This window comes from Cyrtonyx montezumae, unplaced genomic scaffold, assembly GCF_038088225.1.
Source record: "Cyrtonyx montezumae isolate F1298 unplaced genomic scaffold, pur_monq_1.0 scaffold_8, whole genome shotgun sequence".
Taxonomy (NCBI): domain Eukaryota; kingdom Metazoa; phylum Chordata; class Aves; order Galliformes; family Odontophoridae; genus Cyrtonyx; species Cyrtonyx montezumae.
This window is the reverse complement of record NW_027072089.1, coordinates 112,933,832-112,958,357: the sequence shown is the minus strand read 5'-3', so window position 1 is coordinate 112,958,357 and position 24,526 is coordinate 112,933,832. Positions and strand designations below refer to the sequence as shown.

Genomic DNA, 24,526 nt, shown 5'->3' with positions numbered 1-24,526 from the left:
ACCCCAGTGATGTTTGAAAGAGGTCACTGGCCAGATGATCTCCAGCAGTCCCTCACATCTAGGCCATCTGTGGTTTCAGTTTCAAAAGAGGTTCATGCCACAGGACAACTCACGTTCATAGCAGCAATATCATTTTCATAGGATTCCCTGATTTTCTTCATAATTTCTTCCTCGGCCTTGGCACAAGTTTCAATACTGCCTTTAACTGTAATGGTCCTTTCCGGATTATAGAGTGTCAAGTCCTGCAATCTACAGATGAAACAGAAGCACAATTAACTGGCAAGAAGAGTGTCATCAAGGTTCATTAGCTTACTGCAATGACATTTAATTTTGTCAAGTCCTCCCTCTAAAGAGTGTAGCATCAATTCAAAACATGGCTCAGACCATTCTAAGATAACCTAGAAAAACTCTGCCTTCACAGCAAATCTGAAGGGATTAGCTCACTAGAGTGAGGTTTGGCATCATATGGGTACTATGTGCTGAGGTGCAACATGAAATGGAAGACACCAGACACAGACAGAACATGAGCATTGCTCAGCCCCACCAGAGGGCTTCAGGTATTTCAGATGTACCAGAAATACAGACTGTAAGAAATTTCCTAAAGAACAAGAGGATTCCTGAAGAAAACGCCCAAATCCAGACAGACTACAATTTCCAAATCCTCATAACAGGACAGCCAAACACTAAGTCATTTGCTGTGAAATATTAGTAACTACCCACAGAAAATGGAAGGGTTACAGCATTAAACTCCAGTACTCTTCTTTTTACTAAAGTAATTCATCTCCTAGTTCCCACCTGAGCTATTTTCTACAACACACTTTTTATCCCCCTCCCTCCCATCCCTGCAATTCTTCTAATCTCTTCACACATGTTCATGCATCTTCCAGACTTGCTCCTTCTCCTACGACCTAAAAGCCCTCTTCTTCCTTTCCCAGCTAAAGTTTAAGTCTAGAGTGCTCTCAAATGCCTGGAAGTTCACGCCAGAACATTTATTATTCAGAACAGGAGGTTCTCTGAAGATATTTCCCCAGGGTAAAACTACTATTAGCAGCCAAACTTCTACAGAGATATTTCATCAGTGATTTCCCCCCCTCACCTCATTGACTTTTCCCGTTACTATGAAAATTCCTGTCTGATCTCAGATAAATTTGAATGGATCTCAGTTAGCTTCATAAACTTAAGAGACCAAAATCTATTACTTAGATTCAGACTAGTCAACGTGTCTTAGTTCATTTGCTTGTGATCAGAGATGGGCAGAATTACCACTAAAAATATTATTTTCAGTATTCATTTGATTTCTTCCCCTCTCGTCCAAAAAATAAATAAGTAAATAAAAAGTCAGAAGCCAGAAACCTTACAAGAAATATAAGTAGTTTCACTCATTTTCACACACAGCTCAGAACTAATCCATCCTTATAGTTTAAAACACTCTTCTTTGCACATAGCATAGTACGTTGAAAACAACAAACGCTTGAAATGTATTGTGAGTTTCACAGTCTGAGTTATTTTTAGGCATTTTTGACCGAATTCACAATGAAGAATCACTGTTTGCATGCAGTGTAACTGATCTTAGGTAACAGTTAAGCCCGCATTATGAATGTGGCTCCAAAAGGGTGTCATCTCATTCTTCAAAACATGTCACATTTATAAGAGCTCTGTACCTGAACGTACATACCACAGCAGCACTGAACATCTCACTAAAACATTATATGACCAAAAACTTACGGAGATATCGTGATTTTAGTATCTGTGTCCTGCTCAATTTTCTTCAGGTTTCTTCCTTCTTTGCCAATAAGTCGACCGACAAAGTTGTTATGTGCCAATATCTTCAGGGGAATTTCTTCTGTACTGTAACGGAGGTTACACCCAGTGAGACTTGGAGAACAGAGTGCAAACTTCTATGCATGTTACAGATAAACTGTTTTCATACAAATATCTACACTCCTATTCACCCCACATGCTTACAATAAGAGGTGCAGAATGAATACGAGTGCAATGCTATCATTTAAAGATTTATTGTAATATATCTGCAAAATAGAAATCCTACTGATGTAGCGAGAGCTGTTGGGAAGGAAGCAAGATATAAAAACTTTTAGTGAGAGTTCACAAAAGCTACTAGTTACTCAAAATCCTTCAATATTTTCTCTGTTTCACCTCAAAATCACTGGCACTGAGTAGCTGGAAATGCAGTCAGATACTGGAACTATTTAAGCAATTAAATCATCCCTATAAAAGAAGCAAGACTTCTCTAGTTAAGTAGAAATAACATAAACAGAGGAAAGATTCACTATTTAATAATTTTTAAAAACTCTTCTTGAAATTAAGTAAAAAAAAAAACACAGAAACTTTAATGTCTCCATAATGAAAGGCCTTTTACTCACAATTTAGTATCTTGAGCTTCTTTTTGCATGATCTCCATAATAATTTTACAAGCTGTTGAGCAGCCTTCAGGAGTTGAGTGAATGGTAATTGGTTTCTCAGCAGCACCTGCATTCTCTTTACGATGAATATCAATTCTTAAAAGAAATAAAAACACCAACTGTAACCACATACTGTACAGTAAGCTCTGCATACTTACAACTCTCACAGAACTAATTAACTTTGAGTTAACAGTGACTACATTCAGACAGTCTCATTTCAAGAGAATACAATTACTTAAACGTTCCCTAAACACAAAGGAAGCTCTGAAAATTATGCCTCTCACTATGTTGGCCCACAATGTCAGAGGCAGACAATGGTGGCATGGCAGTGGAGGTTGAACCTTCCCACTAATAAGTGGGACATTCTGTTGCCATAAAATAGATGGCAGCAGTGGGCAGTCTGACAAAAAGGTGTCTAACATGGAAGAATGTAAGAAGAAAAAAAAGTCATAGCACTGAATTCCTTCAGGAGGAAAAAACAGCACCCATTGACACTTATCAATGTCAGCTTATTAAGCAGTTATGAAGGCCAAACAGTGGATGTTAGCACAGTGAAGGTTGGACTGCACAAGGAACACTTTCCTAGCAACATCATCACCACAGCAGCTGTGAAACAGTGGACTGACTCTGCTGGTGCAAGTTTTTACAAGCACAGCACACAGGCCCTTGTTTGTAGCTGGCAAAAATGCATAGCTAATGGTAGTGACTAAACTGAAAAATGTTGTTTTGTAGCTGAGAATTTGCTCTATCAAATAGTGTTACTATGCTTTTTGTCTTTTTTGTCTCCATTGGTAGTTCCCATGGAAATAAGCACGAGGCATTACTTTTGGAGCAACCTATGTACTATTTGGACGATAGAACCTTTTTTAAACTGCATTCAGATGAGACATTCGATTGACAATCTGTCATCACAGATTGTCTAACTGTGAAGATAGACCCACTGAAAAGAACGTTTCACCAAGGTTCCCCAAAGCTCTGGATATTTGTCAGCAGCTCTATTGCTCTACTAACAGTGTGCCACAACAGGTACAGCGAGACTTTGTCCCATCTTGGTGTTTTCATGACCTCAGCAGAAGTGTTTTCCTAGCACTTTTTCACTAAAATGTAGAAAGCAATGTTTGCATTTATCCTAAATGTTACTCGCTATGAGTTTTAAACCTAGAATTTGTCCTGCCATTACCTTTCCTCCAGCTCCACTCTTTGACATTCTGAAACTAGCAGCTTGAATCTACATCACAGTTTATGTAGCTGTAGAACTTAAAATTAATCACGACCTGCAACAAGACAGTGCCTTGGGATATTGTTTGCGCTCAGCCAATAACTGCAGGTTATTTCTATTTCTACCTCTTCTTTTTGCTTCCTCCCCCCTTTCTCCCAAATCACAGCTGTTTCTAAACTTAACAACCACACTACTCTTCTCTCAACCCCCGTATTGTTCCCAGTTCTGATGCTGAAAGTCATTTTGCTTCATGATGCAGTGTTTTGAGAAGCCCATGGCAATCCTCAGTGCAACTAGAAGTAGACTTCTCTTTCTTCAATCCTCCAAACAAGAAAAACGTCATTCTTGAAGCAGCATATCCTAACAGCTAGCAGCCACAATTGTTTCTGCTCTATTCACCCTTCTTTTAAGAGATAATTACTTTTCATATGCCAAATTTTAATTCAGGTACTATTAAAAAAATACAAGCCTGGAAGTTTTAAATATCACCTGAATATTGGTTGCCCATAGGCAAACACAACCAAGTCTTGTTAGGACACCACAAATCTCTTAAATCTTTGTTGTTAAACACAACAAAGAGTCTCCTGGGTTACAGCATGCTAATGAGAAATTGAAATTAGCGTCAGGATAATCCTGTGTATGATGGGCAGGGGGCCTGTTCGTTTTGTTTACTACCCAAGGCAGCATCTTTCAGCCTGTGCTCTTTGGAGAATCCTAGAATTTTTTGAACGCGATCCCCACCTTCCTCTGCATCTGAGCCCATGCCTTCCTCGTGGGTAGGGATTTAACACAGTCAAAAAACAATCTCTTTCCATGTCTCTACACCCTAGTGTTCTAAGCTTCTTAGGTCAGTTAGTAGCTTGCTTTTTGCCTTCTGTGTATTTCCTTAATCTGTCTTCTGGTGTGGCCTGCAATTTGATACCAAAATTTATTCATATTAAATGCATCAGAACGAGGCACAAGGAAGGGAGAGATGAGAGAGATGAAGGTTCTTTTTTCTGCTCCCAGCTCCCCACCCATAATCGAAAACAAACTTAAATCTTAAGAATATCCTGAATTAAACTAAAGTTACAATAAGCACTTAAAAGGCTGGGATATCTCACCACACTGCCTACACACTTTGCAGACCAATATATTTCAGTTTTGTTTCCCTTCTTGTTCCCAGTCTTATTAGTGCATCTGCTAAGTAACTCTGGCATCAGTATCATCCTGCTACAACTGCCTTATTTCATTCAAAGTAAATTGGGGGAAAAAAAGACAAGCATTTGAACATGTGTCAAGGGCACGATCTAGTTCTTAAATCCTGCCAAAAAATTTCTATTTGCAGTTATTTTCATTTGTTGTGAAATTGTACATGTTTTACATGTTCCTAAAGTGACTACTTGCCGTTCCAGAACAGAAAGCAACACTGATTAGACAAGCTGGAACAAAAATGTTTGGTCTCCAACAATGACACTGCTGAGGAAACAGAAGCCTTCCAAAGGCTATAACAGTATTATGGGAGAAGTGGGAGACAATCTCTTCTTGTAACCAGATCACTTCAATAACGCAAATTTCTGGAGAATGATAGTTTAAATATTCCAGATTTAAAGAAAAAAGGAAGAGAACCCCCCCACCTTCTGTTTGTAAGGTTGAGCTTCCTTCAGAAACATCGAGGTGCACACACAAACAGCATGGCAGAAGACACATTTACACTGCTAAGGCAATGGGTTTCCCAGCAGCTCACATAGCAAGACAAACACCGCTGCTGAACAGACCATAAATACACACTCATCCCATAGAAGAAAGGAAGAAATTTCGCCTTTCCCTTCACACAGGAGACAAGAACACAACGCTGAAGCTTACATCTTCACAGTAACCTACTTGGACTGAGTCTGCTTTGTAATATTTCTGATGGTTGCTCCTTCTTTCCCAATAATGGCTCCAACGAACTGCGTGGGAACCAACATCCGTAGAGGAACATCCGACTGTGGTTTCTGCCGCGTGGTTGCGCTGGGGGAGCCCTGCCTTGGAGGGCCTCTCTGTCCAAATCCACGTCGTCCCTGGGGATGTTGCTGTGGAGGTTGCTGTGCTGCCATTTCATCGGGGATATACGCAACTTTCAAGGAATAGTTTTCAAGCTGAAACCCGTTCAGTTTTTCTATTGCTCTGTTTGCAAAGTGGAGAGGAGGAGAAGTGGGTTGGGAGCAAAAAAAGAAACAACAACAAAAAAAACAACAGTCGCAGGTGGGACCTTATAAGATGATAAATCATTCAGGTGTAGCCTTCCATGCTTCTCACAGCACACAGTAAAAGCTAAAATCTGGTTCCCAGATGAAAGCTTATATTAAGTTAATTATTTATTTTTAATCTAAATCTTGACTGAAGTTACCATGTTAAGAACTACAAGTTAGCTCTTGCTTGCTCTGGGCTTCCATGCATTTAAAAGTTTCACTGGTACAACCCTATCAGCAAAACCTCACAGAAGACAGGGCTTATATACTCAAAAGCATTCTTTTGCTTGCTGTAATTTAAATCAGTTTCTCAAATAAAATTAAAGCTGCACCAGAGGGAAAACTTTTTAGCTGATACCACAGCACCTTCATTAGAGTTTTTGCCAGCACAGCTATTTGGCTGGAGGTTTTTTGCACTAACTGACATAGCCATGACAGAAAAAGATAGGAAAAACAGCTCGTGCTTCGTTCTCAGCAGGAGAGAAAGTACTCGTAGCCAGTCAATGGCACTTGAAACATCAGCTTACCAACCAGTTATGAATTATAAGTTAACCAGCAAATTAAAGCTAAAGCATCAGCGATGCTCTTGATCAATGCAAAGGTGTTTGAGGGCATTTACATGGTGTTTCAAGCGCTATTCTGCACTTAGAACTATATCAATCCACCACACTGAGTAGAGCATGTCTTCAGCATAACAATAAACACTTGAAGGCCACTGAGGCATTGGCTACATTTAAAAGAGCTAGCTACAGGAAGCTCTAAATCTGAATTTCTTTATGGATCAGCTGGCAAATCATTGCTAGTTTTCAATAGAGAGAATACCAAAGGTCAGTTGCATTGCAGCAGGTATTTTTACCTAACAAAAAAAATATCCAGGTCACCTAACTTCCAGGCAGCAGCCACAAATAAAGTGGCTTTGTAGTGTTCAGGACATTATGATATTCCTGACAGGAGAGAGAAAGGTCTGAACACAGCCATAAGTGACAAATTTCTGAAAGGTAGAAGACCTTGCACTCACAAACAGAAAAGGAAGTGTCATAAAATTGAAGATCCAGGAAGCAGTAGGGATAGTAGATCAGATACCTACAGCATGCTGGTAACATATTAGTATAAGCTTCATGCAACTACTTGAAAAAGTTTGAGTTCCAGCACAGAAGGCATGCTATCGACATTATCAGCAATGTGAGGTACCAATATCACTGAAATGCATGTTGACCTGGGGGTCATTTATGAATGCCAGGCTTAATCTGAGGCAAAAATGAATACTGAGAGACTTTGTTTAAAGAATAAATTAAAAACAGTAGTGAGAGGGAGGGAGCTTTGTATTTCATATTAAGGAATCCACCAGTGTTTTCTTTTTAAAAGCTCATAGTAACCATATACTCTAGAGCAAGGTCTTGGAGATGCAGAAACTGAATCTAGTCTGAGCACATTTGTGTGTCATTACAGCTAGTACAACACAATTCCCCCCCACAGTATTAGTGCTTTTCCCCTTCACGTGCCACAGAGATACCAGGCCAACCATTTCTTGTGCATCAGTGGTACTGGGACAACGACCCTCAGACACAATAAATATGATAACATAGACTCACGTCCCAGGGAGTAAACCAGTGTCTGTGAAATACTCCAGTAAGACAGTAAAGAGCTTACAAAATTAATTATTGTCTTTGAAGCAGCATTTAATAAGGGCTGATAATAAATAAGGCCTAAGGCAACCCCGCTGAACAACAAGGAAAGCAAAATATTGAATAACTGATCACTGCTCATTAAATACTTCTGTTCACCAAATGAGACAGAGGTCCTCTGGGGATGGAATAGAAGTGTAATTGCTCCCATAATGGGAGAATCTCCTGTAGCATATGGTAGAGGAGAGCTGGATTAAAATTTGCTGAGGCCATTTCAAAGCTGACATTTCTGAACTACTCCACAGACTTCAGAGAGCATTTTATTACACAAAATGCTGTGTTTACAAGAACAGAAAAAACTGAGCAGTACAACTAATGAAACTTGCTGTCCTGTGGATTTGTATCTCAAGTCTGAGCTTCAGCACAGGGTTGCAACACTGAAAAGTGATTTCACCAAAGTCCCTCTTGATGGAGGATCCTATTTGGGGAAGGGTTCTGGAGTCCTATTCTTCTTATGCAACCTGAAAGAGAGTTCTCATTGGTTGCAGATATACGCAACCTCTATTTATGGTTTGAGTTTTACTGAAATCAGCCAAGAAGCTGAAGAGCTATGGGGAAAGGGAATGGCACCATCAGCCAATGCAGTTAACCAAGCACTGTTTCTCTTGGAATCAAACCTCAAGATGTTGGAGAGATGAACACCAACCATTTTGCCAACATGCTGGTAGGCAGCAGATTGACATTCATATCAGCTCATTGCCTTTCATGCATTCATTTGACAAGTTCAGACACTGCTTCTTTCCTAAAATGCTTCAAGCATCTCTGGTTTTAAAAGATCCTAGTCCAGAATCCCAGCACTTACACAAAATCCTACATTAAATCAGTGCAAGAGGATTCCACTCTTCTCAGAAGTAACGGGAGGAAAAGACTAGGCTTTTTGTTTGCAGCCAACCTACATACATATCATGTTGTCACAACAGATAATATAAAGTAACAATTGGCACATACCATACTTCCTCTGGAAAGAACTCGAGTTTTTCTACTTAAAAGCAATTTATAAACTGTTAAGCATTTCTATGAAATATTCTGTATGACCTAAAATTGAAAACAAACTGAGGAAAGCTCATTTTCCATTTTGGTTAAAAAAAAAAAAGATATTAGCAGTGCACAGTCCTCCCTGGCTAACTACCAAAGCAATATGATGAGAAGGGAGAAAAATATCAAGTATAGGACAGGTTGGTTTTAAGCAGACATTTGGAAGCAAGCACAATTTAAAATTCACTTCTCTAGATAGAGAGTAGCGGTGTGCATCTGAGCACGTAGAGATATTACAGTGACATCACTTGTTTAACTAGTTTAGATACGTATAGAGAGAAGTTTAAAATAAGAAACTTGCTGCCTGAATCAGAGTTCTCCATATTTTATAAGCTGGCTTGTTTTATATTCCAATCTGATCAAGTGACAAGAAGACACTCAAGAAGAGTCAGAAAACACTAGCTTCTTAATATACTGTCATAATACCATAACATCTTTATTTAATTGCTCCGAACACACTTTGAAATCAATTTTATGGCATAAAACGAGGCTGTAATCAGGTAATATTACAGTTTCTTCATCATTCCTTCAGCAACAGAACTGGACCAAAATTTTACAGGCACTGAAACACTACTTCAGGAAAAATAAAAAATAAAAAGCAGCAATTCAAACTTCAGGTTCCCTAAGCTTGCTCTAGTACCAGCACCACAGAAAGAAACATCAGCACTTGCCACAAGGAAAACCAACTCCACCCCATGAGAGACCATAAGCCTCAGAGGACAGCAAAGGTCTGCTTCTTCCTGCCACCAGGGCACATGCCTTAGTCAAGGTTACAGGAACCCCCCCACCATGCCATACTTATTGCCGTTTTTGCAGCCCACCAAAAGGCAAGTTAAATCCACTCCCTTTTGCCAAGCACATCCTTTCATAGAATAACCATCTCTGAAACCCAAACTATAGCAGCACCACTTCTGCCTTTCAGCAAGGCCTCTCCTTTCCCAGGCAAAGATATCCTCCCATGACCACAGCTATAAAAATGTCACAGGTCACCTCTGCCAGGAGTCATTTCTGGTACCCACCATCTTTTACAAGAGGGCTAAAAGCCTCAGAGTGACTTAATGAGTACAGAGATGGAGAAAATTTCAGTAAGCTTCCTCGCCTCCCTCTCCCAAAATCTTTTTTTTTTTTTAATTAGGATTATTGGGGAAATGGAAAGCATTTACCTTTCACACTGTATTTCCAATCTTTTGTGCTTTTTTTTTTTTTAATAAAACTAAATGTTGCATCAGCCTATGCTCTGTTAAATTGTACAGCAGTTTGGCTTATGTTCAGGAAAGACCTACTCAAAAGGGGATCACTTTGCAAGAATGAAGCTACTAAATAAATATTTTGCTAAGTAGTTGTTTGAGTTTTTCCCCATCAAAATTGCATCTCACTGCTGTCCTCTTGTGAACTTCCTAAGAGAATATACTTGGCCAGCCTTCTTCTACCTTCTGACACTAGTGAGTGTAAAATAAACTACATTGATGAATACAGTAAAAACATCAAGTCTTGTGCAGGAAATCATTCATCCATTGATAGTATGATGTCACCAAGCAGTAGATGGAGAACACATTTCACTCCCACATGCAGCTTGTATGTACACTACCTTCCATTTTTCCTCCCTAAACAGTTACATTTGCATACTGAGAAGACAGATTTACATGGTAATCTTTCTTTGCCTGAAGATTTCATTTTCCACATTAAGTAAAAATATAGTTTTCATTAGTATTTCTGAAAACAAAAACAAAGCAAAAGACAAATCTAAGCTTATGATCATATACCATTTAGAATTTTCAGCCTTATTGTTCCTATGGTAACGCTAGTCCTGATCCATGGCGGTATTTGAAAGTATTAGTTATGTGAAGTCTTCCTCATTTGTCAGAGATACTCATTACATGCACACACAGTTTTGTGCTTCACTGGAATGGGTAACATTTGTTCTGTATATATTCTTATTAAAAGGTGATCACCAGCATCTTAAATATATCTGCATGTATCTGCTTGTATCTGCTAAGACACAGATCCTGAGCTCCTCACATCACAGCCAGTAGTTGGAACACACCATCAGTTATGAGACACAACCAGCAGTCATAACTCAATGCTGAACTAAAAGATAGGATTTAAGAAATGGTCATCCAGCTCCTTCCTAAAATAAAAGGCACCCACTCCATAGACAGGGGACCAACTTTGTACAGAACTCCCTTCCAAAACCCTGGCAGAGCTAAATTCTGCAACACTCACTAGATGCATTCACAGTGGAACGTTTTGGGGAGAGAAAGAGGAGGCAGTGTGACTATGAAGATGACAGCCACAGAGGTGGTAACAGGGTCAGTCCATTCTAAACCAACAAGGGGAGACGAGCAGGGCCCTTTAGCCAGAAGATTACCTCGAGATACACGCATTTCAGGCTGAACACCCAGATGGCACAATGTGGTCTGGGCTCTGCCACTTGCCCTCTCTCCTCCTCTTTCACAGATAAACATACTGTTGTGATGGATCCTGGATTAAGTGCAGTGCATTTTAAGACTCTCTCTAATCTCTGGAAACAAAGGGGCTTTCTGAGTTGGAACAACTCCCTCCTCCTTCTAGTCACTTACAGGAGGAATGCTTTAAGCTCACAGAACTTCCCAGCCAATTCCAGCCTTCTCCTCACTATCCTGGGATCAGAGATAGCTTACTGCTTGCCCTATTGTCCCTTTGCAAATCACTTTTCCTTGCTGGTCTGACTTTCCTAAAAAGTACATAGCCATCTATAACAGTGTTCCAGTCATGTGAGCCATCTCACGATGTTGCTGTGACTGCAGTGAGACCACAGCCCTCTGACCACAAGCAGATCTCTAATTCTTCCTGTTTATTCCCCATGCTGCATACACTGGTATACATCCACTTCAGAGAAGTAAAGGGAGCAGAAGACACAGGTTTCCCAAGAGGTGTGCAAGTTATACATGCCCTTGAGGTGGCTGACATCCTGGTTCACAACGAGGTGGTAATGGGAGGTAGTTAAGAAATATTTGACGCTATTCTGTCTGGCTTGGCTTAGTCTCTATTTGTTGTAATGGCGTGAGCACTGCCATTTTGGACCCAGCCCCTCAGCTCCTTCAGCTTAAAGCCACAACCACAGCACATGCCTTGAAAACGGGGCAGAAGAAAACCTCTGCCAAAGCAATTAGGTTTGCACAACAGAAAATCTCAATTTCCCAACCGAATAAAACTAAGAGTTATATTCAGAAGTTACGTCCTTCAAACAATGCACAGCATGCGTGTTTAAACTGAATATCAGAAGTCTCAACCAGAACCAGGCTGTGGTACAGCACCATCACTGCACAGTCCTGCCAGTACACAGTCCAGCAGGCACAGTTGTGCTGTACACTCTAGTCAGAAGGGAAGCAGCTGGCTTAGCCCGTTTTGTTAGCCACCAACTGTGAGGTTAGTGTGTCCATTGCAAAAGGTGCAAAACACACTAAGAACTGAGGAGCCACTGCGTGCAGCACCATAGGAAATGTATGGTCTCTTTGTCTTTGCACCAAGTGTCGTTGCTAGTAGCAATATTTGCCCTAAACTTCTTAATCTCTAAATGTAAAACCTGTTGTCAGCTGCTGATTCCCTACCAGCCTGGGTAGCTTTCAGAAAAGCAGTTCTTGTTACTCCTGGTACTGCATGGGCTGACCAACACTGACTTCTCTCTGATGTCAGCACACATACCATTCCTCCCCTCTTCCAAAGCCATTGTTGTCCACCACAACTGTTCCAAGAAGCACAAAGTCTGTCTCACAAAAACATTCAACTGAAACACTACTACAATTCCTAGAGATCAGCCCCGTGGTGATTCTACCTAGCAATTCCTCACTGTTTTCACCAGAAAAACATCTATCTGGCCACCTGGGGATTTCTAAAGTGGCTGCAGACTTACAGCCGATCAACCTGAAACAACATTTTGTTGGCAAAAAAAATTAACTTATCTCTTCAGTAGACTTGAGTCTCTATCAAAGTATTCACAAAAGCAAATCAAGGCTCGTGTACTTGCCCCACCTGCTCAAGGCAAGCACATTGTACATCATCATTCACCTTATGAATGATCCTCCACCAATGTCTACACTGGATACTAAATCACCTGCTTCAAACTCAATATGCTTTCAGCTATTTCTCATGCAAAACCAAATTATTTGTTTTTAATCTCAATCACTTCCTCATGGGCTTGACATCGTAACATTTCCTAGGATTACCTGCAAAATTTAACAAGTGTAGTCTAAGGGGAAAGAAATTGCACTTTGTCGTCCTTAGCTTCAGAATGTAGTGCACAAATCCAGGAAACCACATCACAGATGACAGATGAAATTCATGCATCATGCCTCTTTCCATGATATTTTTGGTACTTCCTTATTACATTTTCAAAGAGGGAACTAACAACCAATTTCTAACATTTCACCACCAGACTCCTTCACAAAAAGAAATTTAGCATCATTTTTAATTATCGTGCAGCAGAATTAAAAGCAACAAAAGAATATGAAGAGAAAAACATCAGTTTGGCTTTTGAGGTGGTAAGTTCTATAGTGAACTGAAGAAATACACTGTTTCCTTCAGCTCCAGGTATACTGCTGACAATTTTCCCATCATATCTATTTGGAATATACTAACAAGTAACTTAGCATTTGGAAAGACTATTTATGTTGCATTCAAATTGCACGGAAGTCATAAATGCTCTTCTGTACAAGTTTATCTCATTTGTATTTTTGTAATAACACATACCACCAGCATTGCTTAAATATTTAATAATGATGATTTTAGTTAGCCACAAGGTGGCAGAAATTTCAAAGTTAAAAAAAGAAATTCGTTGCAGGCTATTCCCTTGGGTACAGCTTTGTTTAACCTGCTATGGTTAACAGGAGGGGGGAAAAAAATGTTTGCGTCTCCAAATTAGAAATTAAGAAAAAAGACTTGAGTTCCTAGCTGCAGTGGAAAAGTAAATTTAAACCTAAAGCTTAATACATGACATCAGTGCTTAAAGGGAAAGGACAAAACCGCTGGTTAAGAAAACATTTTGGTTTTGAAGTTTCAGATCTAGATTAAAAAAAAAAATCAATTACTGAAGACACAAACAAACAAAAGCATACTTGAGCAAATTGGCTCATCACTAGAGAGATGGCTTGTGCTGGGACACTAACTGTTCTGAGAGGGTCATAAGCTTGGCAAAAACCGCAATCAAATGCACAGAAAGAGGAGAAGAATCCTCCCATCCCTGCCTCTGGCTCATCAATGGACTTTCTACCCTCCCTAGGCAAATAGTTTTATCCAAATTTTCTGTTTTATCTCACACACAGTATAGGAAAGGTTGATGACGGAAACAGCAAACACTAAGGTAAAGCACACAAGACTTGGCAAAGGGGAGACACATAGGCTTTCTTAAAATACTGCTTTTGCATGATCATTTTTACTGGTAGATTAATCAGAAGAAAAGATGCATACAAAATCTGAAAGAACATGAACTCCAACATGCAAGCCAGCCTTCAGCAACAAATAACAAGATACTTACTGTCTAGCCTGGTCCTTATTGCCATATGTTACATTTACAACTGCAGTCTCTGTGTCAGTGTTCACTAGAGAGGAAAACAAAAGGAAAGAGGGTAAATTTAGTGTGCATTCATTTTTCACTACAAATTTAAAAGCAATTTGAGATTGGAGTGCATACCTTGCTCACAGTTCTCCACTGTTCCATACTGAGCTAACAAACTGTCCAATACCTATCAGGAGAAAAAAAAAAAAGATTTCAATTTTGAAACGTATTAACAAAAAAAGCCTCTAATTACACCAAAGTTTATAATGATTTTATCAGAACATGAGCATTTGAGACAACTGCTCTGATAAGATATCATCTTGGAAAAACAAGCATGCAAGGCTTACATTTCTTCACAACTGAAAAGTAAACACATTCAGAACCTGGCAAATATGAAAATTAAGAACACATCTCAAGAAATATAATCATCAAGTCCTAACTTTCTGAAAATAAACCTCAAAACCACCTGTTTGCAGTGCAGGGCAAAGCAGAGTCAGGAATAATTACTCTGTGGTTTCACAGAAAAGTGTTATTCTCCATTCTAGAGGAATCGATAGCAAAAGCATCCTCATAGTTATCAAAGGTCACAGTGTAGAAAATCAGGAAGAAAACAAGTGGAGGAAAAAAAAAATCAAGAAGAGACAAACAATGTCTGAATAAAAGTGCTTTATCTGTCATAATTCATTTTAGTACAGTCAACTGGAAAATGAAGGGGCAAGAAACAATTATACCTTTAGGAAAATCAAGGTGTCAGAGCATTCAAATAAAAACATCAAAATACCCACTGTCACATCCCTTCTAAAATCCAGATGGTGTGAACTTGACTTTATTCCTGCTGAAGAGTAGTAGTCCATCAAACAGTGGCTACACTAGTAGCTACCACAGAACACCAGTATACACAATATACAATGGTGCTCCGTTGTGTTTGGTGATTTGTCTTGAGAATTAAAATGATGCTGCAGCAGCATCCACTTTACAGCAAGAAGTGTAAAAAAGCCTTTATGATCTCCTAAAATATTTTTTCTGCTTCTTCTCTAGAGTTTGAAACTACTTAATAATATGTTTACTTTGAAATTCAGTAAACATTTCTGAAAGCAGAGATGTTCCAGGGCATCAGAGAAACTGAGAAGTCTGGGGAAAAGCCTTTAGAGACCATTTAAACATTCACCAACACAAGCGAGAGCTGGGAGGTCTTGCACCTCGGGGCTGCACATCAGCACAAGTCTGGAGAGCCACTGCATGTGACTAGTGAAAAGCTTTCTGATAGAGATGACCCAAATGATAACTTTGCCTCAGCTGAAATCAACAGATGAGCAGGAGTGAATGCTTCAAAACAAGCAAAAGCAAGCCAAGTCCCTGGCTCAGAGACCCACTTTGAGATGTTTACTGGAAACAGGATACTGAAGAGTTCATTAGTCAGAAAAAACAATTTTTGTCCCTACAGTATGTCAACACCAGTGCTGTATTACACAGAAGACTGTATTACAAGCGTGAGCTAACATTTTAGTGATTTACAACCAATTTTGATTACATTTGAACTCTACAGCCCACCCTGTCCAAAAGCTGCATGGCTGCAAAAACTACAGAATTTCATTGTTGTCCTTTGCCATACAGGAGAAGAGCAACACTGAAATAAAAATTAAATAATGTTTTGCAATCTATTTCCATACTAAATTTATGTTTTGACTTAAGAATATCTTTTAATGAAGAATCACGTTTTAAAGGCACAGAATCACAGAATTGTAGGGGTTGGAAGGGACCTCTAGAGATCAAGTCCAACTCCCCTGCCAAATCAGACTCCCTGGTTGCACAGGTAGGCATCCAGACAGGTCTTGAATGTCTCCAGAGAAGGAGACTCCACAAGGAGTCACCATCTTCATCAGGAAAAGGACTGATTTCAAGCTGAAGCTATGCAACTTTTCAGAAGGTATTACATGCACTCCCAGAGCTACTGCTTTCAGAGTGCTTAAAGTCAGCTATCAAAACTGTCTCAACACGCTTGACTTGCATCTACTCCAAGAGCCCTATGAAACAAAAGGCTCTTTTGCCACCACTGAGGAATTGCTCAGCATTCAGCATTCCACTCCTCTTCCTCAGAAGTTCTTCAGTCATACTACTCTGTAGTCCTCCTCTGAGCTATCTCAGAGAGAGAGAATAGAGTATACATCTAGGTGTTAATTTAAGTGACCAGAGTTCCCACTTTCTTAAATGAGCTGTACCAAATTAAGCAGAACTGTGCAAAGCCTCCTTGGAAGACCGGAACTTTAACAAAATACACCATCCCTGTTGAGTCAAGAAGAGCCACACTTTGCAGCACAGTCCTTATTACATGCTCTTACTTTCATCTTGCTCATGTAAGAAGGTTGTAAGTGTGAGCAACACTACCAAGGCAGCCTGCTAACCAGACTATGTAAAATGTACTTGTGGCTGGGGGAGATGCAAGTGCACACATCTATTTTCCACGGATCAGCAAGCTTCATTTGGGCACTAACAGAACCAGCTGATCCAGCTGGTAAAAGCCATTGCAACTACTCAAGACCAGAACCCCTCCTCATAGTAACTCACTACCAAAACACAGAAATCCACTCCTGCATGTCTCTTGCTTCACATCTATTTACTGTAGCAACCACCTTCTGTTCACTTTTTTAAATATGATTCTCCTCATACAGTCTTTTTCCCTCTCCCCTTCTTTTTTCCTCTAGTTCATAGCCTCCTAATTCTGCTGCAAAACAAATATGTTTTGTTTAATCTGTTCTTCCACAACACTCTTGGTGTACAGCCTTGTTGGACCATCAGAACGAAATTCAAAGCCAAGCTGGTGGTGCAGCAGCAATTCTGATGAGCAACTGAAAGGAGAAGTTTATTTGTATAAACTTTTCATCTAAGCTAGAAAAAAAAAGGTCTTCGCTTTTCTTGAGTTCTCGTTCTAGCAGTTGTCTAAATTGGGTCTCCTGCTCTTGTTATAGCACAGATGTCTCTCACACAAAAAAGCTGCAGTCCTATACTGTGGACTTTCATTCATCAGGCTTTAAAAGCCAGTCCTGACTTCATTATAAACAGCGTTACCCTACACCAAGCCCCACAGATTGCGGCTGCTCTACAAGTGCTGCCTCACAAACAAATGTTACTCTTCAGCAGCACTGAGAGCAGCAAGCCCACATCAAAATACTTCAGTTCTCATGTAGATTTCATGGATTTAGAAATGGAGCCTTTGAATATGCCAAAAGAGTCTGTTTCTGCTCTTTCAGAGCATACTATTTCATACATCTCTTCTTACTGGGACTGTACGCTTTCTGTCCCGTACCATGAACAAATGAGCCTCAAGGCATTAGGTCCATAAGAACAGTTTTCCAAACTGTTTCTCACACACACAACATAGGAACCTTACAGTGTTACTGCAGAACCTGCTCACGTAAAGCAAATGCATTATACCACCATCCTAGCTTCTACAACTCCTAGCATGCTGAGGAGTTATAATTAGATAGCAACTGAAATCACAGGTAGCAGAGGCAGAAATAGAGACAGGAAGATTAGGGTCATTCAGGAAAAGACTGCGTGGATGTTTTTGGCTGCAAATGCTGAGTCTTCCAGGTGATCTAACAAAAAACAAAATAAAATAAAAGAGAAAAAGAGGTCTGGCAACAATATGAGGAAAGAGGATGCTGGTGAAGCAGCTTCTGTTTTCAGAGAGGAGAGTCAAGGTGAAAGAAAGGGAAAGAGCTGGGTGAGGCAATCCTGGTATTGCTCCAGATTTCAAGCCTGCTTGAAACACTGATGCCATCTGTACACCTTAGCTGCTCTGTGAGTATTTTCATGCCCACAAAAAATGCAATTTTGATTACAGTAATGCAACGCAACAACGTAATGTAATCCCCACCAGGCCCTGGTGCACTTGCAACATCAGTGCATGAAGCAGTGCCTCAGCAGAGCCACCAGCATTCACCCAGCCCCACAACCTACAGGAATGAAGTCTTCAGAGCAGCTTCCTTCTGACTTGCATGCTCCTTGCATTGCTGAAACTTGTGTCCCCGGTAGGGGGCCCAAACAGTAAGGCTTACAGGGAAAATCAAATGTGAAGCACCTCATAAATCCCTGAGGAAGCTGCCTAATTGCACCTCTCAAAAAGACAAGGCCACACCGCTGGTGAGGAAACCCTGACAGACTGCTGAGCTGGTGCCAGGCTGGCCTGCCCGCTGCCACAAGCCAGAGTATCAACACAGCACCTCTTCCTTTTTTTTTCTTTTTTTAATTTAGAAAACAAAAAAGCAAGACTACACAGGTCTCCTGTAGAGGCAGAACAGGACAGGCATGGAGCATCCAAACCAGCACGCAGTCCACTGGGGCAAGGCTACTCCTTCAAAACATTATGAAGGCATTTGAATAGGCTGAGCCAGTTTGCAGTGGCTCAACACATTGCAACATGTGGTGATGGTGTTTTTCATGTTGTATGCCCTTCAGTACCCAGTTTACTGTCTCGTGAAACCATGAAGAATCAGAAAAATAAGTCTGGAAGCTGCTGAAGTCATTGTTTGCACACACCAGAAAGGCAGTGCCTGAAAACAATAACTCTGGCTTATTTACCACATCCCATACAAACCCTGGAGTGAATTCTTCTCCTGGGAACTTACAGTTGTAACCAAATGTTCAAAACTATTAATAAGTTTACCCTATAATACAGTTCTGTTTAGGTGGCATTACCAGGGTTTTAAGAACGTAAAACTAAACCACTGAGAACAAACCCAAAATTGTCAGAAGGAACTACTAATTGAGTGACCAATTTGGACACCAAGGGCTTCATTTTCCACAGAACTCAGCACTTCTGTGCATACAAAGTGCAGCTTCAAAGCTGCACAGAGCAGTAAGGAAGGCACTGCAAGAGGGAACTGAAGCTCTTCACAAAGACAAACCAACCACAGGACACACCACAAGTGACCTGCAGCAACTCCTTCCCACCACCAGGTAGCTGAGGCATGGTGTAGAATTAAGTTTTCCATGACATTCCTAACCAAAGGGGAGTGTTTTCCTGAAAGTCTTCAACTCACCACACACTTAACTTTATTACTTTTTAATTGCCTGACAGAAGAGCCACCCACCTACCTCAAGCCAAGGTCCCTTCCCTACAGCACTAAGGAGGAATGGCAGGCCCCTTCTTCCCCTCACTCTATTACTGAATACCTGAAGCATCTGATTAAAAAGAAAAAGCTAATGGATTACGTGGGCTATTTCAACTTCAGCACCTCAAAGTAATCAAAAAACTGTAAGCACCAGAAAGTAGATCTCAGGTAGAGCATCACTAGCAACCATGACTACAACCCTTGTAACCAATTCCACTTACCACATGTTTATAACTAATTCCAGATAACACCACTCAGCCATTTAAATTTTTATACACAGACACTTACATAAAAATCAAAAGATGATAAAGAGAACTAAATGCTTTAAAAGCATGCTGGTATTCAAGAACAACATTTAAAAGAACCCACCTTAAATCAGCTAAGTAAAAAGAAAAAAAAACAAAAACCACACAATATGGTTAGCATGATTTACAGATGGAGTAAGATCAGCCTCCAAAGAAAAAATCATGAGGAACCTAACAAATGTAAGGAACAGGGTAAAACCACTATAGATGAAGACCAGCACCAAAAACACCCTCTCTCTCTCTTTCCCTCCCCCCCCCAATTTTAGTATATATTCATTATTGAAATCTGCATGTCTTTTTTGTTTTTGTTTTTTTCAAAGGAGCTCTGGAAACAGAAGAAATTGCAAAATGAATTTTTATCAACAACACTTCAGGTGGAAATTAAGACAGGTACTCAATTTGGCAGGCTGAGTGTTTGTGTGTGCTTTTGTGTTCCTGCATCACACCCTGAGCTGGATAGAATCTCCTGACTGTGTGAAAGGGAGGAAAGATTAGTGTGTGTTACACTAAGGAGTTAGGGGATGCAAAAAAAATAAAAATAAAAAGGAGGATCATACTATCAATGCTGACAAATAGCATTAAATAGTGTCCAAGGTTAAAGAGAGTGCATGAGAAATGGTTAGAGAAAGGTAAAAACTTATTAGATGCATGGGTGGCCTCCTTCGTAAAGAGATTAAAGGGAGCAAGATAATTCAGTTTGGAAAGGAATGAGAGGGAATATGATATAGGTATTATGAAATAACGAATCATGTAGAGATGGCCAAATTGGCAGCTTCTATTCACCCTTCATCTAAATTAAATGAAAACAAGTTTGAAAACAGAGAAAACTATTTAAGCAACGTTATCTGAATGCAATTAAGCACCACACAATATCTGCCATAATATGAATTCCCCCTCTCCTCCTATTGAAACCACAGTAGCAGGGACAGATAACATCAGAGTTTATAAAAACTAGGCAACCACTAACCCCAGCAGCCCATGTTCCTGAGAGGTCAAGATGCACATAAGAGGGCTCCCCTGCAAGCAGCTGGGCGTTGGGGTGCTGTAGGAAGCAGCAGCACAGTTCAGGTTGATCCAGCAGCTCAATCAGAAACACACCTCTACTTCTAAAAGCTCATATGGAGTTTGCCAAAGGTGGGGGAATTGTGGGGTGGAAAACAAACAACTAAACTATGGAAGCATTGCTATCCACTGAGTATCTGTTGCCCAACTTTGATTATATGATAGACTGCACAAAAGCACAGGAGACAGCAAATTTTGAAAGAATGTTTGGAAAACAGATTGGGATAAAGGCAAGTTTTCTGCTTTCTTCACAGTGTTGTTTGAATGCAGCCAGTGCTCCTTTGACAGGTTCTACACCATGCCTTAGGCTCCCAGCACGGGGCTGTCACAGTGCCTGCTGTGCAACCCTTCAAGGGGCAGGCTTTAGCATCCTGCTGTGTCATGAAAAGCCCACGAGAAAATGATTCAATTTTTCCTTCCCCTTTCCCAAACTTTTCACTCTTTCCAGTTCTGCTGAAGCAGTGCTATAATGGGAAATGTGGCCTTTTTAACTGGGAAAAGTGTTAGGGGCAACCTCATCTCCTACACACTTGTGTACACTGTGAAAAAGGCACTTATGGAAGCTATTTTCCTACAGTTATGAAGAATTCCTGATGCCATTTCCTTACCGCTCTCCAGGGTGGCTGTGAGTCTGATATGTTGAGGTTCAACATAAGCATACATTCATTTAAAACAAAGATGAAACCTGCTTCTGCAAAGTTGGAAACCTACAACTATGAAGGAAACCTGTCAGACTAAGAAAAAAATCAGTTTTTGAATCATCTTTTGGAACTCATCAACAACTGCAAGTTCCAAGAAATCTCTCAACACAAGGATCGTTTCAGGGGCTGCATGTATGAAAAACACTTCTGCTACAGATGTGTCAGTGCCTTTTAGAAACACAGCCAGGTTTGATACTAGGGGAAGCGTGTACCATATCCCAAATGTAAGCGTTTCTTCTAGGATCTGCTTGTAACTATCCAAAAATGGAGTGGATCAGAAGAAAATCCTATGAAATTGATAGGTCTCAGATTAACACAGACAAAAATAAAGTATATTAGAACTCAGATGGTGCCCACATCCAAGACATTCCTTCTACTACACACAAGACTCTGCATGAAAATCTTCAAGGAAAATGTCCTTAACAACCATTTCATTAATATCCTACATCTCCTTATAACCTGGGAAAAAAAGCCTATAAGAAGACTGAAGCATTATTAGAGCTGCAATTACAAGAGTCACCCACCCTTCACTTAAAAGTCAACTGCAAGATGCATAGCAGCAGCCCAAGAGGCAGCACTGCTGTGGTCCACACAGACACTTACCAGGAGGTTTGGCTTTTGAGGAATTGGTGTCTCAAATGTAAGGGACCACTCAAGAGAGGTTATCTTCATTTTACAGATATGATTTGCTGGATACTTTCACCCAAAACTCTACCATCAGGCTGACAAGGGCATGGTAGGTACTATAAGCAACCTCACCTACATCATTATTTACCCGGGCACTGAGAACACCAATACCTTTATGCAGATTCTCAGGAGCAGCCTCATAGCACGAGGTACAGCTCAGTGTCTCTAGTAGTCCCAGGTTTCAAGCACTGGAATTACTTTGAGATGCAGAAGCGGACCAGAACATAACTTACTATAAACCTCTGCACAGTACTAAAGCAGAGATGAGAGCTTTGCAAACAACAACTATTAAGCACTGTGAAAGCCTTCCAGCTGAGGAAACATAAACCTCAAAGCAAGTGGGGATCATGGGGTTTTTGAGTATAGAAAATTTCTATGGTGAAAAACCAAGCCACTTGCTAGCAGTTACACAGATTCAGACAGAGATACACACAGAAGTCATAAGAACAAATGCATATATTTAAAACTTAAAGAATATAATTACAAAAAAAAAGTTATTCAGAAGACTACCACAAGTTAAAGGGACATTACCATGAAATTTTGTATACATGTATTTGTCAAGATCCATGAGACTCTAATGTCTGGCTGAAAGGATCTCAGCATTATTGTCTATGCTGGTATCATTTGACCTATATATCTCCAAACAAAACAATTCAGTTTGAATACTGATGCTAGTTAACAGCTTGCAGCCTACCCATTAATTTTAAGTGTCAGTTGTAAATGAACAATCAACTGACAAGCCAGATGCCTGAAAAAACCCAAGAAGAGCTAAACGAGTTGCCTACATCTTGTGTTACTGTGAATCTGTGTCTACTTCCTTGCATTCAGAGTGGAAGAGTTTTCCATTTGTGGCCCCACAAGGCATATTCAGTCACCATATACCTCCCTAATTTTACTGGGTAGCCTCATTATTAATTGGGAGAAGAGAAACAAGACCAAGGAAATTATAAAGGAAGCAAGCTTACACTGTTCCACTTTCTCCACAGTAATTATTACTTGATGGTTGCTTGACCTGAGAACTGAAGTTCCTGCAAGTCACTGAGGAAAGAGAACTACAAACCAACGTGTTGTGAGATGGTTCAATTTTGTTTGTTTCCTGGGATTGCTTACCTAGAAAGTATTTAAACCTGTACAGTTCCTCAGGCACATGTAGGAAGAAAGAGCACAAGACATCAAACACACCACAGCAGAGGTCTGCTCTGTTATGGCTCGTGTCCCCACAGTAAAGTTTACACATAAATCTCTGTCTTAAATTTTGTAGCCAAGTTATAAATTGAATTAAATAATCAACTCTATCCCACACATCAGGTTTTAACAGCTAAAAGAGCCACTAGAACTGTCCTTTATTAAAAAAAGTCACTCTTGTATGAACATCTAAGTGGTTTGGTAGAACTTGGTGCCAGACAAGCATTATTTGCTTTAAATAAGCCTTCTTCCCAGAAAGCTGGGTACTCAGTTTCAGTACAATTTCCCTTGTCCTCCATCACGGGCACTGCAAGCATTCAGCTAGCGCCCAGTCTTGTTTCACTACTGCACCACCACAGGTAGCTCTGCAAACCCTCCTTTGCTTGAAGTGCTCTAGCTCTCTACAACCATATTCCCTTGAATAGAAAACCAAAACCACCTATAGTAACAAATGAAAAGTAAAGGTGAACAATAATGAAGGGTACCAAGAAGTTGCATGCCATCTATCAGTTTCACATTTACTATAGAATGAATTATCTCCTCTTGTCAAAAGAGCTTTTCCTCCTTAAAAGGAAAAAAAAACCTTACAATTTAAATTTTTTGACATATAAGAAGTCAGCTTTGTTTAAAATAAGGGAAGTGGGAGTGTAAATCCTCAATTTAAGCCTGTATGAATATACACTTCATTCTGATTTTTCTCTGATTCATAGTGAAATCCTCAGCCCAGCAGAAGGGGAACTTAGATTTTGAAGCAGAGGAAAAGAGTACTTCAGTGCTTTGCAATTGACACAAGAAGAAAGAGAAGGCGGTGTAAGAGGAACTAAGAAATCTCAGATGTTCACCCACTGAATATTTAGGGAGCCACAGTGCTTCAATCCCTGTCCGTGGCATCTGGATAAGAATGAAACATAAACATATCATATTTGGAGTTAACATAGCAAGAAATAGTAGAGGAGCAGGGGAAAACTTGATTTCAAGTCTACAGTGATGCACATTTTTTATGTTAAACAGCAACTGGGCATAACAAAGGCAAGAGGCAGCCTGCAACTCACAGATCTTACAAAGCAGAGCCAACAGACACAATGGGGAGGTTGCCCAAAGAGGTGGTGATAGATGCCCTGTCCCTGGAGACATTCAAGGTCAGGTTGTTCAAGGTCCCTGTTTATTACAGGGGAGTTGGACCAGATGACCTTTAGAGATCCCTTCCAACTCTAATGACTCTATGAGCAACCAAATGGGGAAATATTGGAGGAAGAACAATAAAAACATTCAGCTGGTGTTCTGGTTCAGTTGCCCCCAGCCAGCGTGGCAGAAGTGAGAATTCAGCCAGCCCAAGCACTGAAAATAGCCTGGCCCAGTCAGGAAGT

At 40.2% G+C, this 24,526-nt stretch overlaps 1 protein-coding gene across 1 annotated transcript in view; it reads right to left on the bottom strand.

The window, feature by feature from the left end:
- Positions 1–24,526, bottom strand: part of IGF2BP3 (insulin like growth factor 2 mRNA binding protein 3) — a 104,922-nt gene that overhangs the window by 27,991 nt on the left and 52,405 nt on the right. The window contains exons 4-9 of the mRNA XM_065753513.1: positions 14,241–14,292; positions 14,085–14,148; positions 5,503–5,787; positions 2,382–2,516; positions 1,726–1,848; positions 114–249 (exon numbers count right to left, since the gene is read on the bottom strand). Coding sequence (XP_065609585.1) covers positions 114–249; positions 1,726–1,848; positions 2,382–2,516; positions 5,503–5,787; positions 14,085–14,148; positions 14,241–14,292 — 795 coding nt within the window. The remainder of the gene's footprint in view (positions 1–113; positions 250–1,725; positions 1,849–2,381; positions 2,517–5,502; positions 5,788–14,084; positions 14,149–14,240; positions 14,293–24,526) is intronic.